Below are 17,425 nucleotides of genomic sequence, written 5' to 3' on the forward strand. Positions count from 1 at the left end.
AACCGACCATGTATAGTAAGGCTTTTTTTTTTGTAAAAACAAAAACACAATGTATAGTAAGGCTTTTTTTCATAAAAAAAAAAGAACATGTATACTGAGGCTTTTTTTTTCGTAAAAAAACGACCATGTATAGTGAGGCTTTTTTTTTGTAAAAAAAAAAAAAAAAAAAAAAAAAAAAAAAAAAAAAAAAAAAGACCATGTATAGTTAGGCTTTTTTTCGTAAAAAAATGACCATGTATAGTTAGGCTTTTTTTCGTAAAAAAATGACCATGTATAGCAAGGCTTTATTTTCCACTAAAAAATGGCCATGTATAGTCAGGTTGTTTTTTGTCTCATAAAAAAACCACCGTGTATAGTAAGGCTTTTTTTTTTTTTCTAAAAAGTGACCATGGATAGTCAGGCTTTTTCCCCCTCAAAAAACATGTATAGTAAGGCTTTTTTTTTGTCTTATAAAAACGACCATGTATAGTCAGGCTTTTTTTCCCCAAAAAACAAACATGTATAGTAAGGATTTTAATTTTTTTTTTTTTTTTAATAAAAAGTGACCATGTATAGTCAGGCTTTGTTCTTCTAAAAAATGACCATGTATAGTAAGATTTTTTTTTCATATAAAAAACAACAATGTATAGAAAGGTTTTTTTTTTTCCTAAAGAAAATGACCATGTATAGTCAGGCTTTGTGTGACTATGTATTAATATATACATGGTCGTTTTTTTAGAAAAAAAAAAAAAGCATTTCGATACATGGTCGTTTTTTTTTTTTTTTTTTTTTTAAGAAAAAACACCTTACTATACATGGTCATTATTTTAGAAAAAAATACTTACGATACATACCTATTCCTATTTTGTTTTTAGACAAAAAAAAAACTACATGGCCGTTTTTCAGAAGAAAAAAGCCTTTCTATACAGTCTTTTTTTTTATTTTTATTTTTTTAAAACCATACATGGTTGTTTTTAGAAGATAAAAGCCCTAGTATACAACATGGTAATTAAAAAAAAATTTTTTTTTAAAGAAAGAAAAAAAGCCATACTATACATCAGACATGACCAAAGTCCGGCCCGGGGGCCAAATGCGGCCCGTGGTCAAATTTCATCCGGCCCCCAGCCTCTGTCATAAAATCAATAACGTCTGGCCCGCACACAGACTTAATTGGTCAGCAGTACTGCTACCAGCATATGAGATAGCTTACACGCTAAATGCTGCTCCTCATATACCCACTAAAAGCAACATTACCCCGTGTGACCTTTTACTCCCAATTTTCTAAAATGGCGACAATCAACAAAAAGAAAAAGAAAGTTGACTGTGACAGCCGCTTCAAGGATAGGTGGAAATTGGACTATTTCTTCACTAAAATACGCAACAACTGTGTCTGCCTCATTTGCAAAGAGACAGTCGCTGTTTTTGAAGAGTTCAATGTATGGCGTTTTACCATACAAGACACGCTGACATGTACGACAAGATTACAGGGAAGATACGTAGCGAGAAATTGAAGCACCTTGAAGCTAGTTTAATGTTACAGCAGCAGTGTTTCCCAAGAGCCCGAGAGTCGAAGGCTTAGCCACAAAGGCTAGTTGCGAGATTGTTGAAATTATTAATTAAAAAAAAAAAATAAAGCAAATGTGACACACATAATGGCTCACTAAAATTTGCTTAAATATATTGTTCAACATAAAGGACATCAGCCAAGGTCGGCCCCCCACATGTTTACCACACCAAATCTGGCCCCCTCTGCAAAAAGTTTGGACACCCCTGCTATACATGTTCCGTTTTTTAGAAGAAAAAACCTTCACTATACATGGCCGTTTAGTTTTTTTTTTTTTTTTTTAAAGCCTTAATATACATGGTCATATTGAATGACTGCCGTCTCTCATTGTAGTGTTTATTATTGACAGCAATATATGCGGTGGATAGGCTAAGTTATCTCCATGTGGTGTGAAAAGATAAGTCTTACGTCATTAATATACGACTGTTTGAAAATGTATTTTTCTTAAGCTATAAAATCCCGTGAAATCATTGAGAAAAAAAATGGCAGTCACTGTGGGAGTAACAATCTTGGGGGAAAAAAAAAATCTATTTTATGATTATTTTAAAACTTTTAAAGAGAAGCAAATTCAGAACGCAACACATTTTAACTTCAATAGTGTGGATTCACATGAAACAAGGATTGGGCAAAGCACCAAGTTCTAATCCTTAACAGGATTTGAGGAAGGTCCACAGAATACAATTGGGCAGGCAAAACCATTGTTGGTCCACTGCTTTTCACTCCAACACACTTGTGTCTATTGAGTCCATCACTCCAAGTGAATCCTTGACTGCAAACAGTGCAGGTAAAGGGTTTCTCACCAGTGTGATTTCTTGAGGGCGCTCTTGTGACAGAATCTTTGACCGCAAACTAAGCAGGGACAAGGTTCCTCATCAGTGTGGGTCATTAAGCTTGTCTTCTGAGCGAATATTTGACCACAAACTGAGCAGAAATAAGGTTTTTCTCCAGCGTGGGTTCTTGTGTGTAGTTTAAAGTGTCCGTTCTGAGCGAATGTTCGGCCACAAACGGAGCAGGAAAAGGGTTTCTCGTGTCTGTTTTTAAGTTTTAGCTTTGAGTGAGTCTTTGAGCACAAACTGAGCATGCAAAAGGTTTCTCATCAAGTGTGGGTTCTTGTGTGGATTGTTAGTTGTATCTTTTGAGCGAATCTTTGGCCACAAAGTGAGCAACAAAAGGGTTTCTCGCGAGTGTGGCTCTTCATATGCCTATTCAAATTTGACTTGCTATAATAGGTTTTCCCACACTCAGAACATTCGCAGAGTTTGTCATCACCGAGACCTTTCTTATGACTATCGTCATCATCATCAGTATAAGGCGAGTGTGAGGTGGCGCCTTTTCTATCTGATGGCGGAGCGATGAAATTGTCTGCTTGCAATCCTTTTATTGAGCTGATGCCACTTTGAAGCTCCGCCCCTCTGCTGGCCTCACTCAGACCATCACCATTTTTCAAGGGCTCACCAGTCGACAAGGTGATATCTTGCTCCTCTTCCTCCTCCTTTTTTATTTGAAGTTCCTCCTCTTTCTTCTGCTGTTGAAGGTGCTCTGGCTCCTCCTCTTTGATTTGGGGCAGCTCAACTTCCTCTTTAATGCCGGGAGACTTTGGCTCCTGCTGCCCAGGACCAAGGGATTTTCTGAAACCTGCTGAACACAAGAAGACAAATGATGTATTTTGTGGACTAGTTTAGGTTAGGGCTGCAGCTATCGATTATTTTAGTATTTGATTAATCTATCAACAAGTTAAAACCCAGTATTTGAATTAAGAAAATTCAATTCATTGCAGAATAAATTTTAGGACATGTAAAACAAAGACTTGCAAAGATTGCACTTTCAAAAGAGCATAAAATGATGTGTTTCTTTAAACTATACAGAATTACAATTTCATTTAAAAATAAAATACCTGAGCTTAGCCTCAAACAGTATTAAAAATAAATGAATGAGGATTGAAGTACAACAAAAGAACAATTGGCTAACTTGCTTATCAAAAGTCCGCTAGCTTACATGGTATAAAATGCTAACGTTTTTTTATTCCAATGCTCGTTCAAACAAATATTCACTGAAAAAAATGCTAATTATACCTATAAACTAAATGACATATGTATAAAAAACATTAGCTTATGTTGGTCTTAACAGGAAGCAGCTGGATTTTGTCATATTCATTTTTGCTACTAGAGTGCAGTGTATCCACCCAAATCAATAAAACTAAATGCAAACACTTTCCAAACAAACCATTACAACGCCACTCTAGTGTAATTAAACTAATAAGTTTTATTTGAAGCTTTGTTCTAATCGAATAATGCGAGTTAATTAATCCATCATTGCAGCACTGGATTAGTTAGCAGCAGATGTTTGCATTGTGAGATGTCACTCCCATAGCGACGGTGCGCTGACTGGCTGATAGCCATCGTGCATTGACAGGCAGCGTAACTTTTTTGCAGGAGGAGCGTCGCTCACACCCGGCGCATGACAATAGTCAAGGCACTATAAAAGTTAAACTCTCTGCATCTGTAAATTTCACCGTCTGCTCACCCAAAATGGACGACAGACCGGCCGGGTCGGGAAGGGCATTAGTGATGGATCCGGCTGGCGATGTCTTAGCGAGTTTCCGAACCGGTGCATTAGTGTCTTTCTCCGTGGCCAGTCTAGGAGTGCGAATGTCACATTCCCTGTGGCCGTCCATGAGTGCTGTCCTCTTGACAAGCTCCAAGCAATAATACGGGCAGTTTCCCCTGTGGATCGATAAAGGGTCTGTGAACGTTGAGGAGTGAACGTTGAGCTTGTCTCGCCTGGCTCTGAAGGCACCATTTTAACATTGACACAACAGTATCAAAATAATAATCCACTTCCAAAATAATATACTGGCAGAATGCGATCATTCAGGTTCACATCGTGTGCAAGTCTCTCTTTGCTTGTAACTTTTCTCCCAAAAATAAACATAATATTGGCTTAAATGATCATTTTCTCTCATAACAACAGTTTAATCTTACATTCTTAGGCTACGTCCACACTGGGGGACCAACTACACACAAGAACCCACACTGGAGAAAAACCTTATTTCTGCTCAGTTTAAGTTAGCATCAATTAGCTCTAACACGCTAAATAAATGGTCAACTACTAAGGGTCGCCATTATTCAACTCGACAAAACAACAAAACTACTCGTTCAAACTCACATCAAGTACGTTCAAAACCTCACGAAACACACAACATGAAAGTTCACAAGCATTTTAACTATTTAAGAATGGTAAGTAATTGTTACAAAAGTACCTGTGGGTGTTATGGAACGGTCACTTCACTCTGTCCTAACTCACACTGCTGGCTGCGTTAAATGATTGACTGCGCATGCGTGACCAGAGACTGTCGTAGTTTCCTTCTTCCTATATTCACACAAGTACAAGGTTGCCATCTACTGACTGGGCGGTCGAGTACGATTTAATAATTTCTTCTAAAAAACTGAGGTGTCTGTTTATTTTACACTTTCAAATAGAGGCAAATTCGGAACCCTGGCCACATGCTTGTCTATTCATCTCTGCCAACTCGTATAAAAGGTAGCAGTATAGAGGTGGTAGAGGAGTATAAATACTTGGGTACTGTGATAGACAAACTCAGATTCGATGCAAATATAGAGACCATCTGCAAAAAGCGTAGACAACGATTGTACTTCCAATGGAAGCTTAACTTTTTTAATGTTGATAAAGTTGTCTTTTTTCTATGATTTTTTAATTGAATCTGTTCTTACTTTTGCTTTTATTGCCTAGTATGGAGGTATCAGCCTGAAGAAGAAAAAAAAATTACACCAACCACATTGTTAAGGTGGCTGGTAAGATAACAGGCTGTCCACAGATCTCCTTAACAGATATTTATGAGAGGCAGGTTATGAGGAAGGCAAATGACATACTGGATTGCACAGATAATCCCCTTCATTGTTCGTTTCAGGTCCACCCTTCAGGCAGGAGATTCAGAGTCTCTTGTTTTAAGTCCAACATACAAAGAACTTTTTACCAAGTGCGATTAGGCTGCCAACTTCGCACAATTCTTGCATCGAGATCCGAAGCTGTCTGTAGCGTTCTTTAAATTGCAGTCAGTAGCCACGTTTACATGCTGACTTTTATTCATACCGATTCAAATCATTCCGAATGGAAATTTCAGATCAGCTGTTTACATGTGTCTGCCTTTATTCCGAAAGGACGTTTGACAACTGCCGTCTGACATGCGCAGATTAATCAAAACAAAGCGTCACGTTGCAAAACATGGAGATCGATCGTCAGAGTGCTGCTGTTTTAACTTTAACCCACTTGTTGTGTTTGTGGGGTCGTATCCGCTTCTGCTGTTTTGCTCTTTTGCCTTGTAGTAGCCGGTTTTCAGCGTTTTCCACCGGTTTCTAATCTGGTCAACGCTCCGGTCTATTCCGGCTTCGTGTAACCTCCAGTGGCGCCCCCAGGGGGTGGCCTATAAATTGGTTGGCCACCCCACTAGCCACCCCGCTTGTCAGTATATCGTTAGATTGTTGTAGCACCAGTTATGCATTTCATCCCAAATGAATGCATTTATTTTGTTTTGTTAAATGTAGGGCTGTCAAATTTATCGCGTTAACGGGCGGTAACTATTTTTTAAAATTAATCAAGTGAAAATATTTATCGCAATTAACGCATTTGCGGTGCGACTCATTCACGCATTGCCGCAAACAGCCTACAATGGCTCCGTTTTACTTATATACACAGATCAGAGGCAGTGTCAAGTGAGTGGAGTAAATACAAGCATTCATTGGGGCCGTGCTTTTAATTGGCATAAGCTTTGTCATCTCTCCCACAGCAACAATAAATATTGTGGGAAGCGACGTGGGGAAGAATGACAGGAGTTTATCTTTTTCTGAACACCCTATGGTGCACCTAACGCAGAGAAGATATATAGCATTTGCAGTCACCACACACAGTCATGGTTGCACCACTTCCCATCATGCATTTGGGGAGAACAGTTAAGTCGCTCCAGTATCATTTACTGAAAGCTCAACAAATACACTAGATAGCAATATTTAGTCACAATATACAAACTCACATTTATCCTTCAAGAATTACAAGTCTTGCTATCCATGGATCCCTTTCACAGAAAGAATGCTAATACAGTGGTACCTCTACATACGATCGCTTCGACACACGAACTTTTCGACATCCGACGTAAAATTTGACTCGCCATTTGTTTCTACATCCGACGACATGCTCGAAATACGACGACAATGGCAGCACCGCAGACGAATGCACGGCGGATTTTCTTGTGTGACAAATCAACACAGGTTTCAGAAAAGGTTGGTGCAGGTGGTGAAACAAGGAAAAAGTTGATGCTTACCTTCGAAATGAAGATGCAAATGACAGAAAAATATGAGCGTGGGGTGGGCATCCGTGAAATGGCTCAACAATACATCTCCACGGTCCTCCTCCGACCATCGTTCGCCAGTCTTTATAAATTAAGCTGACAATTCTTATTGTCTCCAAAGAAATCGCCAGCTTCGCCACGTTTTCATCATTTCTTTTACAACTTATTCAACACAAAACGCCTGCTGTCTGCCGCAATTGATGGTGTTCTCAAGAGAACATTCAAAGTGAAAGTGAAACTCAAGCTCACCGGTCTGTCTCTGGCACGTGAGCCCCGCGGTGCGTTCAGGTACACAAAAACACGTCCGCCTTATTAGAACCCGATTCGTTACACTATTACAGGAATTATTATTATTATTTTTATTACATTATTCCAATTTTGATTTATAATTTATTTGTTTTGCTACGTGTAATTGCCATTTGTAATAGCACCAGCAGTATTTTTTAAGGATTTAGTGCAGGTTTTTGGGCTGTGGAACGAATTAATGGAATTATAATGTATTCCTATGGGGAAATCCTGCTCGACATACGACCATTTCGACTTACAAACAAGGTCCTGGAACGGATTAACTTCGTATGTAGAGGTACCACTGTAATGTTAATGCCATCTTGTGGATTTATTGTTATAATAAACAAATACAGTACTTATGTGCAGTATGTTGAATGTATATATCTGTCCTGTCTTATCTTTCCATTCCAACAATAATTTACAGAAAAATATGGCATATTATAGAGATGGTTTGAATCGCGATTAATTACGATTAATTCATTTTTAAGCTGTGATTAACTCGATTAAAAATTTTAATCGTTTGACAGCCCTAGTTAAATGTACACCTTATGCCTGATATACTGTATACGTAACACAATAAAACAGAATTGTTGTGGAACTCAAAATGTTGACTGGAAAGTTACGGACTATGCACATTAAATCATTAGTAACATCAAATATTACACAATACACCAAAGTATATCAGTAGCCGTGTCCTTAAATCTTTCTGATAAATTTCCCTAGACCTTTATACTGCAATAATATAATGAAAACCTGAAATTATAGCTTTTAGTTTTGGCCACCCCAAGATTTTAAGTGGCCCCAACTGGCCACCCCTATGAAAAATTTCTGGAGGCGCCACTGGTAACCTCTCGTGAACTTTTTTAAATAGTTCACTGTTCCTCGTTTTACGCCCGTCTAAGCGAGCAATTATATTCAATTCTTTTAAAGTTTGAATTAAATACAAACTTTGCGCCGGACTCCAATTAGGCTGTGCTTGGAAGCCATGTTGCAAGTGACGTCACCACGTCAGTACGGAGCATGTGCAGAAAGAACGCAACCAGACACCATTCCGCTTCCCTGTTTACATGATATATTTTTACTTCTAATCAGTTTGGGAAAAGGAATATTCCCCCCGTGAAACGGAATGAAATTCCATTCGGTTTGGGCCTGTTCATTCCGAATGAGGTGTTTATATGGAACACATTTATTCGGTTTGAACATCTAAACCGATTGTAATTGGAATATTTGGCTCCATGTAAACGTGGCTAGTGTTACTTTAGGGGTATAAGTTATCTGTTGTCGTGCTATCTGTGTGTTTACCTGCTGTAAGATTATCCTCCTCAAAAAAGGGGAAACAACTTCAACTGAACTGAAAGAACGTAAAGAAGAAAATGGTTGACAATAAGTGCACTGAAATGATTCGGACACTTAGCATGGACTAAGATTCCCGCCGCCGTTTGACAGGTTACATCACGGTGCCAATGAGCGATGAATACTAGTCTTCAGTGAAAAAAGGACAGCACTGTTCCAAAGCAATTGGAGACGTACTGATGACGTCATATTTAATGCATGCTATCTCGTGTTGCAGGTTTTATTATTGACGGCCCTGTGGCATGAAAAGAGTCTTACATCGTTAATATGCGACTGATTGAATTTTTTTGTTTTTATTAAACAAAAGATCACATTAAATCATTGGGGAAACAACAGCAGTCACTGTGGGAGTAAGATTCTTGAAAAAAAAAATCATTTATGTTTATTTTAAACTTTTTAAGAGGCAAATTCAGAACTCAACACATTTAACTTAAACAGTGTGGATGCACATTAAACAAGGATTGGGCAAAGCACATGTATAGACCCCAATCACATGACGTCACAACTCCGCCCCCCTGACTGGAGCCGCCATATTGTCTGTCAGCTCGTCGTGTTTACACATTACCGCTAAGTACATGCCTCCTATTGCGGCATGTTTTTCTGCTCGTTAACATTAATAATCAAAATGGTGAAGGCGTGTGTGGCTGTTGGACTTGAAGTTCTACCGTATTCCGAGAGACCCGAAGAGGAGAGCGAGATGGACTGCTGCAATTGGACGAGAAAACTGGGCACCAAACGATCACCACAGACTATGTAGTAGTCATTTTATACCTGGTAAGATGCATTTACTATATATTTAGAGGGTTTTGGGCTGACAACCACAATTAAGATCATTGCGAGGCTAATCGCCGACAACATACAGTTTCAAATTCAAGATATTTATTTCTTCCGCCATCATTATTTTTTGAATAATATTTAGCTGGTACCAAGTGAAAGAAGCTGGCCTCGTCTACGGATCATCAGTTAAACAGGGGTGTCCAAACTTTTTGTAAAGGGGGCCAGATTTGGTGTGGTAAAAATGCGGGGGGCTACCTTGGCTGATTTACGTAGAACAAAATATTTAAACACATTTTAGCAAGCCCTTCTGTGTGTCACATTTGCTTTATTATTATTTTTTTTAATTCATAATTTCAACAATCTCGCCTTTGTGGCGTTCTCTTTTGACACTCGGGCTCTTGCGAAATACTGCTGCTGTGAAATTAAACTAGCTTCAAGTTGCTATAATTTCTCGCTGCGTATCTTCCCTGTAATGTTGTCGTACATGTCAGCGTGTCTTGTTTGGTAATATCGCGTCACATCGAACACTTTGAAAACAGCGACTGTCTCTTTGCAAATGAGGCAGACACAGTTTTTGTGTATTTTATAAAAGTAATAGTCCAATATCCACCTATCCTTGAAGCGTCGGCCATCGCAGTCAATTTTTTTTTTTTATTGTTTGTTGCCATTTTAGAAAGTTGGAAGTAAAGGGTCACACGGGGTAATGTTGCTTAGAGTGCTGCTCTTAATAAAGTTTTTCAAAGTTTCGTGAGAATAGGCTGAGTTTCTGTGGACAAGATAGTTGTAGATATCAGGGTAGCAGATGTCAGGCAGACACGGCAAAGACAGCGGGGTCGAAAAATATCGATTTAGGCATCAAATATGGATCTGGCGAATGGATCGACTGAAGCTTTTTTCCACATAACGCCTTTTATGTAACACATCCAATGAGTTTATAGCGTCTGAAAGCACCGGGGCTTCCATGAATTGCACTATAAATTGAGACCATTGAGAATACGGACACACAATGACGGACAATATGGCGGCACAACACAGCGATCAAGTGATTGTGTGACGTTGGTGATTGGGGTCTATAGCACCAAAAGTACTAATCCTTAACAGGATTTGAGGAAGGTCCACAGAATACAATTGCCTGTGTATCAAAACTGACAAAGGCAGCATGGATGACGGGCAAAACAGTCGTTGGCCCATTGCTTTTCACAACAACACACTTATGCCTCTTAAGTCCATCACTTCGAGGGAATCCTTGACCGCAAACTGCGCAGGTAAAGGGTTTCTCACCAGTGTGATTTCTTAAGTGTGTTCTTAGGGCGCTCTTGTGACCAAATCTATGACCGCAAACTAAGCAGGTAAAAGGTTTCTCACCAGTGTGGGTTTTTATGTGCCTCTTTAGATTATCATTAATGGCAAATGTTTGACAACACACTGAGCAGGAAAAGGGTTTCTCACCAGTGTGGGTTTTTGTGTGTCTCTTTAGGTTATCACGCTGGGAGAATTTTTGGCCACAAACTGAGCAGGAAAAAGGTTTCTCACCAGTGTGGGTTCGTGAGTGCGTTTTTAAGTTTTGGCTTTGAGTGAATCTTTGACCACAAACTGAACAGGTAAAAGGTTTCTCACCAGTGTGGGTTCTTGTGTGGAGTGTTAGTTGTATCTTTAGAGTGAATCTCTGGCCACAAACTGAGCAATAAAAGGGTTTCTCAGGAGTGTGGATCTTCATATGCCTATTCAAATTTGACTTGGTATTATATGTTTTCCCACACTGAGAACATTCGCAGAGTTGGTCAGCACTGAGAACTTTCTTATGACTATCGTCATCATCATCTTCAGTGTAAGGCGAAGGTGAGGTGGCGTCGTTGTTATTTGATGGTGGCGCGATGAAATTGTCTGCTCGCAATTCTTGTATTGAGCTGCTGCAACTTGGAAGCTCCGCCCCTCTGCTGGCCTCACTTAGAACATCTTCATTCGTCAAGATATCACCAGTCAACCTGGTGATATCTTGCTCTTCCTCTTCCTTTTTGATTGGAAGTTGCTTCTCTCGCTTTTGCTGTTGAGGGGGCTCTGGTTCCTCCTCTTTGATTTGGGGGAGCTCAACTTCCTCTTTAATGCCAGGAGACTCTGCCTCCTGCTGCCCAGGACCAAGAGATTTTCTGAAATCTGCAAAACACAAGAAGACAAATGATGTATTTTATGGACTAGTTCAAGGCTGCAGCTATCGATTACTGTAGTAATCAATTAATATATCAACAAGTTAAATCGAGTAATCGCATTCGGAAAATTTAATGCGTTGCAGAATAACTTTTAAGAGATGTAAAACAAAGGCTTGCTAACATTGCACTTTCAAAAGAGCATTAAATGCCAAAACAAAATAAAATTCCCGAGTGTTTCTTTAAACTATGCAGAATTGCACTTTCATTTAAAAACAAAATACCTGAACTGAGCCTCAAGTGGTATTTAAAAAAATTAATAAATGAGGATCCAAGTAAAACAAAAGAACAATTGGCTAACTTGCATAGCAAAAGTCCGCTAGCTTAAATGATTTTCTGAAACCTGCAAAAGACAAGAAGACAAATGATGTATTTTATGGACTAGTTTAGGGCTGCAACTATTGATTACTGTAGTAATCGAGGAATCGAATTAGGAAAATTTAAGGCATTGCAGAATAAATTTTAAAAGACGTAAAACAAAGGCTTGCTAAAACTGCACTTTCAAAAGAGCACTGAATGCGAATACAAAATAAAATTTCCGAGTGTTTCTTTAAACCCCGTGGTCCTCAATTTGCGGTGGACCACGGCACACCTCTCTGCGGACCCAGAGTCAATGGCACTTTTGAAAGAAAAAAAAATAAAAACATTTGAGTCAAGAATTTGCATTGGGCAAGGTGATGATGCTGGAACTTTTGTTTGGTGCTGTTCCAGTGAGATTTACAAAGATGACTGCCTGAATAAAACATCAAAATTCCCTCAGTCCTTGATTATATGGGGCTGCATGTCAGGCAAAACACTGGGGAGATGGCTGTGGTTAAATCTTCAATAAATCCCCAAGTTTACTTTGAAATTTTAGACAGCTTTCTTATCCCTTCGATTGAAAATATGTTTGTCATTTTCCAAGATGACAATGCATCATGCCACAGAACTAAAACCGTGAAAGCGTTCCTTGGAGAAAGACTCATCCAGTCAATGTCATGGCCTGCAAATAGCCCAGATCTCAACCCTATTGAAAACCTGTGGTGGAAATGGGAAAAAAAAATGGTCCACAGCAAGGCTCCGACCTGTAAGGATGATCTGGCAACTGCAATCAAAGAGTTGGCAACAAACTGATGAAAAATACTCATGCAGCCCCATATCATCAAGGACTGAGGTTAATTTTGATGTCTTCTTCAGGCAGTCATATTTGTAAATCTCACTGGAACAGCACCAAACAAAAGTTCCAGCATCATCACCATGTCCAATGCAGATTCTTGACTTTTGACAAGTTGACAAATTGATGAAGAACACTCATCAAGTCCATGCATCAGAGACTGCAAGCTGTCATAAAAGCCAGAGGTGGTGCTACTAAAAACTAGAGATGTGTTTTGATTGTTATTTCTTTGTTTGTTTCTCATGATTCCATATTTTTTTCCTCAGAAAAAAATATTTATTTCCCTGCACTTGCTCTATAAAAGTAACATTTACTGTCCACCACAATGTTTTTTATTCATTTCTTTTAGTGTTTCTCAATGCTAAAGAGTTGCACTTTTGAACTAATTCATTATTATTACAAGCTTTTTATCTGAGTTTGTTCTACATAATAAAATGTCTGAGCGAGTGCTCGTCCGAGACTGGTGATTCCATACTTTTTACTAGGGGTTGTATTTGTATGAATCGCCGATTTATCACTATGCGCTACTATTCTATCGCTAAATTCTGTTTAATTTTTAGTCAAATATCTTCCATGTTTCCACTTCTGTTGTCATCTCTATGACAACGATGCACTGATTGGCTGACAGAGCGTGCATGGATGCGCTGATTGGCTTAGAGAGCAAAAATGCTGCTAGCTTGCTAGAGTGGACTGACTGAAGCAGTGTGAAACACGAGTCGCACCCAGCACTTTATTCTGTTTGTTTACATGCCACCAGTGGAAGACCGAATCTAACAAAATGCTATGCTCAAAGTTGACCAAGAGAAGAAAAGTGGACAATGAAAATCGCTGTTTCAATGAGGAATGGACTGACAAATGTGAGTCCATTTTATCAACTGCAAGTACCAAACCTACGTGCTAAAAGTGTGTACGACAGGATAAAAAAAAAAGTCTTAAATAGCATTATTATGTGAATTAGAATCACATTTTGAGACGATATGACTATATACAACAATTTAGCAAAGCACGGATGACGAGAAATGAGTCTTTTAATCCGAAGTTTAGCCACGCCCACAATTATAGGGCTCTAGCGTCCCCAACAGGTGGATAACATCGGCAGGGTCATGGTTTCATCAGATTTAGAATTCAGCCCATCAAAGGGGAATTATTCAAACGAGGAAAATGTGACGAAGAGAGACGCAAAATGTCATTGTTTCAGTCTACTCCAATATTTTTATAGGATATCCTTTTTATCAAAGTATTTTTCCCCAACTTGTAAATAAACGGATGATCATGACAAATAACAGTTTTGTGCTAAATGGAATATACAATAATAAAAATGCATTTATTCAGTACGACATGACAAAATTACTCCATAACGGTCAAAAAGGTCAAACCTCCCGAACGACATTTTATGCCGCCGTAGTTAGTAAGGCTTTTGTCGTTTCTCTGCCCCGGTTTCAGAGAATGCAAAAAAACCAAGAGGCCTGACAGCTAGCCGACATGCTAACACGAACCGAGTGACGTCTTGAAGTCTTATTTTCGCTTTTCGAAGCTAAAAAAAAAAAAAAATCGCACAAAACTAGCTTGGATCATATCACACGGTGGCAGGGTTGCAGACTGGCTTCGCCGATCAGCAAACCAACAGGCAGCGGCGAGCAAGTTACAGCTCGTTGCTGCTACGGACAGGAGAAATCGCCGGGGAAGCAGCTGGAGAGTACCGCCTGACAAACCGGCCGACGTTGGAGGACCGCGTAGCTGCCACATGGTGAACACGAATATAGCGTAAAATAATGCAGTTGTTGTGCAGCTAACATGGCAGGATGTGTCTGAGGAGAACTTTTCTACATGTCTGTCCATTAGCAAACGTAAGTAAATAGTCCTTTATTTAAAGAAAGTTTGTAGTGTTTACTTTGTAATCTCTGTATTCGCGGCCATTTTTAACTATGGTTGAGCATCGTTTGAAATTGCACAATTCCGGTTCCGAACAATTCTCTATTCTGAATTTTTTAAGACGCAGGGTCAAAAAAATAAAAGGCTGGGTAAAAAATAAAAATTGCATGGTTTTTATTAAAGTTGTAACTTCTCGATGATTTTTGAAATGATATGAAATTCTCACAGGGCTAATTTTAACTTGTAATAAATATCATCAGTCTTTGAACTTCAACAATTTGTTTCCGCTCGGTGGTCAGGGCATCGAAACATGGAATCGAAATTTAAAAATTCCAACGATTCCGGGAGCATTGGAGTGATAGAACTGGTTCCCTACCCTATTTTTAACACAATGTTGCAATTTCTGATTGGGTTGAAAATTTGATAGATCAAATAGTGAGTAGTAATTGCACACTGGGCACGCGAAAAGGGCAATAAGCCGAGTATAGAGGGGTATGTGCAAACAAGCCGCCAGTTGTCGGCCGAGTGGCATTCTGGACAATCACCCGAAAAATGCAAGCCACCTCTGTATTAAAACGTGTGCCATGATCCCAGTATTTGACATAATATGATGTTTACTCACTTCCTGGTAAATCCAATGGTCCCACAATAGCAGGGCTTGTTTTGGCCAACATCCACTATTAACGGGAATGTTTTGAAACCCATAAAGGCTCACATGCCTCTCTCTGGTGCAGCAAAAATGTTCTGATGCCGTTTGGCTGGCGTGATGCGAAAAATAAACGAATTAATCCGCAAAATCAGTTGAAATCCACAGTCAATCTGCATGCTATACAGCAATGCTGTATTGCAGGGTGACATCACATTCGCATTCGTCCTAAACCCAAGATTGAAGCCGGAAGTCACTCATTTTCATGACGCGTGATTCAGAAATTGAATATATAAAACGATCGCTTCCACACACATCGAAGCGGTCCATTTCATTCAGGAGCATAAAACGCGCTTGAAATATGGAATAAACATGCTTTTTGGTGTCATAGGCACTTTAAACTCTGTGTAGAAAAGGAGCATCTGTAAATTTCAACGTCTGCTCACCGGCCATGTCGGGAAGTGCTTCTCCAGCATTGTTTGCGATGGATCTGCCTGGCGATGTCCTCACGAGGTTCCGACCAGGTGCATTAGTGTCTTTCTCCGTGGCCAGTCTAGGAGTGCAAACGTCACATTTCCTGTGGCTGTCCATGAGTGCTGTCCTGTTGACCAGCTCCAAGCAATAACACGGGCAGTGTCCCCTGTGAATCGGTAAAGGTATCTGTGAATGTTGAGGAGCGAACACGATAGCTTGTCTCGCCTGGCTCTGAAGGCCCTAACCAATTGATGCAACAGTAACAAAACAGTAATCCACTTCCAAAATAATATACTGACAGAATGCGGTCATTCAGGTCATATAAAAATATTCCTCAAGTGCACAATAATATCCTGATACTGTGTGCAAGTCTCTCTTGGCTTGTAACAAACAAACCAAATACTGGTTTGAATCATCATTTTCTCTCATCAAAACAGTTTAATCTTTCATACATTCTTAAACTACGTCTACACTACCTGCTAAGTTAGCATCAACTATTAGCTCTAACACTGTAGCTCGCTAACCAAAATGGTGAACTACTGAGAGTCGCCATTACTCAATCGGCAAAACATGAATAAAGTTCACAAGCGTTTCAACAATTTACGGATGGTTTTGTAGCACTTCTACAAAAGTACCTGTAGGTGTTATGGAACGGACACTTTACTGTCTAAACTCACTCTGCTAGCATGCGTGACCAGAGACGCGTAGTTTCCTGTTTCCTATATTCACACAAGTACAAGAGTGCCATCTACTGACTGGGCGGTCGGGTACGAGGTAATAATTTATATCGAAAGAGGGAACAGTTTGGTGCGAAGCCCTTCCTCTTCTAATATATACAGCGGAAACATAAACGCTTAATCTTTGTCATAATTCCAAAATTGTGATTGGCTGTGTCGTAAGCAGGTCCTCTATCTATTTTACACAGACCACGTATACATCACTAACGAAACAAAACACAGGGAGACACGCACACAGAAAAAAAAAAATATATATATATATAATAATAATAATAATAATAATAAAATAAAAAATGGGAATAAATTTAATCAAAAATAAATGAAAGAATAACAATCAGGAAACAAAATGCATACAGTTCGATAATTAGCATTGTAATGAGAAAAATAAATAAAAGTTAAATTAGATTATTTACTGAACTAAATTTGAAGAAATCGAAGGGGAAGGGGCAGGGCTTGTAGTCACTTTCTTGAGAGATTGTGAGTCCATCCAGGTAGTCTTTAAAGGGCTGCCAGGTTTTGTGGACAATACTTCCCCTACCAGAGTGAAAATCTCATCTTCTCTAGCTTAAAATTGGTCACAACCTCTTTGAGTCAACAATTATAAGATGGGGGATGTGCATGTTTTTATTTGAATAAAATAAGACGTCTCGCTAGTAGGGTAAGACCCTACGAGCCAGGTCTTCTAAACCAACATCCGTGTGTGACCTCGCCAATGTGCCCCCCACCCAAAAAACATTCTCATTAACACACTCAACCTTGAGGATAGCCTTCCTTGAAAAGAATTGAAATCAATTAAATCAAAAGTCAACTAACCTAACATTTTGCGACTTGATGTATGCTTGATCCGTCTTGTGTTGACGCCAAGAGTGAACACCGGCGCCGTTTGATGGATTAAATCACAGGGCCAATGAGCGATGAATACTAGTCTTGAAACTGAGGAAAGGACAGCACTCTTCCAAAGCAATCATAGGCGTATTGATGACGTCATATTGAAGGTCTGCCATCTTTCGTTGTTG

The 17,425-nt window shown here is 39.3% G+C and overlaps 2 protein-coding genes across 5 annotated transcripts; both read right to left on the bottom strand.

The window, feature by feature from the left end:
• Window positions 1-879: 879 nt before the first annotated feature.
• LOC130929010 (zinc finger protein with KRAB and SCAN domains 5-like) lies at window positions 880-4,870 on the bottom strand. 2 transcript variants are annotated; one of them, XM_057855859.1, is made up of 3 exons: window positions 4,803-4,870; window positions 4,067-4,266; window positions 880-3,178 (listed from the first exon to the last, which is right to left on the bottom strand). In XM_057855859.1, exons 2-3 carry the CDS (start codon window positions 4,215-4,217, stop codon window positions 2,640-2,642), a joined length of 690 nt encoding a protein of 229 aa, XP_057711842.1. In that variant the 5' UTR covers window positions 4,218-4,266; window positions 4,803-4,870; the 3' UTR covers window positions 880-2,639. The 2 variants fall into 2 exon arrangements, with proteins under 2 accessions (XP_057711842.1, XP_057711841.1); XM_057855858.1 differs by having other exon boundaries at window positions 880-3,181.
• A 3,530-nt stretch (window positions 4,871-8,400) lies between these two features.
• On the bottom strand, window positions 8,401-16,394 carry LOC130927742 (oocyte zinc finger protein XlCOF20-like). Of its 3 annotated transcripts, XM_057853736.1 has the most exons (4): window positions 16,350-16,394; window positions 15,645-15,838; window positions 10,941-11,477; window positions 8,401-8,544 (listed from the first exon to the last, which is right to left on the bottom strand). In XM_057853736.1, the coding sequence occupies exons 1-4, from the start codon at window positions 16,358-16,360 to the stop codon at window positions 8,516-8,518; spliced, it is 771 nt and encodes a 256-aa protein (XP_057709719.1). In that variant the 5' UTR covers window positions 16,361-16,394; the 3' UTR covers window positions 8,401-8,515. The 3 variants fall into 3 exon arrangements, with proteins under 3 accessions (XP_057709719.1, XP_057709717.1, XP_057709718.1); XM_057853734.1 differs by lacking the exon at window positions 8,401-8,544 and having other exon boundaries at window positions 8,859-11,477; window positions 16,308-16,387; XM_057853735.1 differs by lacking the exons at window positions 8,401-8,544; window positions 16,350-16,394 and adding an exon at window positions 16,149-16,286 and having other exon boundaries at window positions 8,859-11,477.
• Between the last annotated feature and the right edge of the window lie 1,031 nt (window positions 16,395-17,425).

Source organism: Corythoichthys intestinalis, chromosome 13 (assembly GCF_030265065.1).
Source record: "Corythoichthys intestinalis isolate RoL2023-P3 chromosome 13, ASM3026506v1, whole genome shotgun sequence".
NCBI lineage: Eukaryota > Metazoa > Chordata > Actinopteri > Syngnathiformes > Syngnathidae > Corythoichthys > Corythoichthys intestinalis.

Bases quoted from the DNA above. Each gene is read 5' to 3' on its own strand.
- LOC130927742 (XM_057853734.1), bottom strand. From the start codon at position 15,789: ATGGACAGCCACAGGAAATGTGACGTTTGCACTCCTAGACTGGCCACG. The intron at 11,478-15,644 runs GTGAGCAGACGT...TGTGTTTTGCAG, and splicing joins AGCACTTCCCGACATGGCCG to ATTTCAGAAAATCTCTTGGT.
- LOC130929010 (XM_057855858.1), bottom strand. From the start codon at position 4,217: ATGGACGGCCACAGGGAATGTGACATTCGCACTCCTAGACTGGCCACG. The intron at 3,182-4,066 runs GTGAGCAGACGG...TCTTGTGTTCAG, and splicing joins CGGTCTGTCGTCCATTTTGG to CAGGTTTCAGAAAATCCCTT.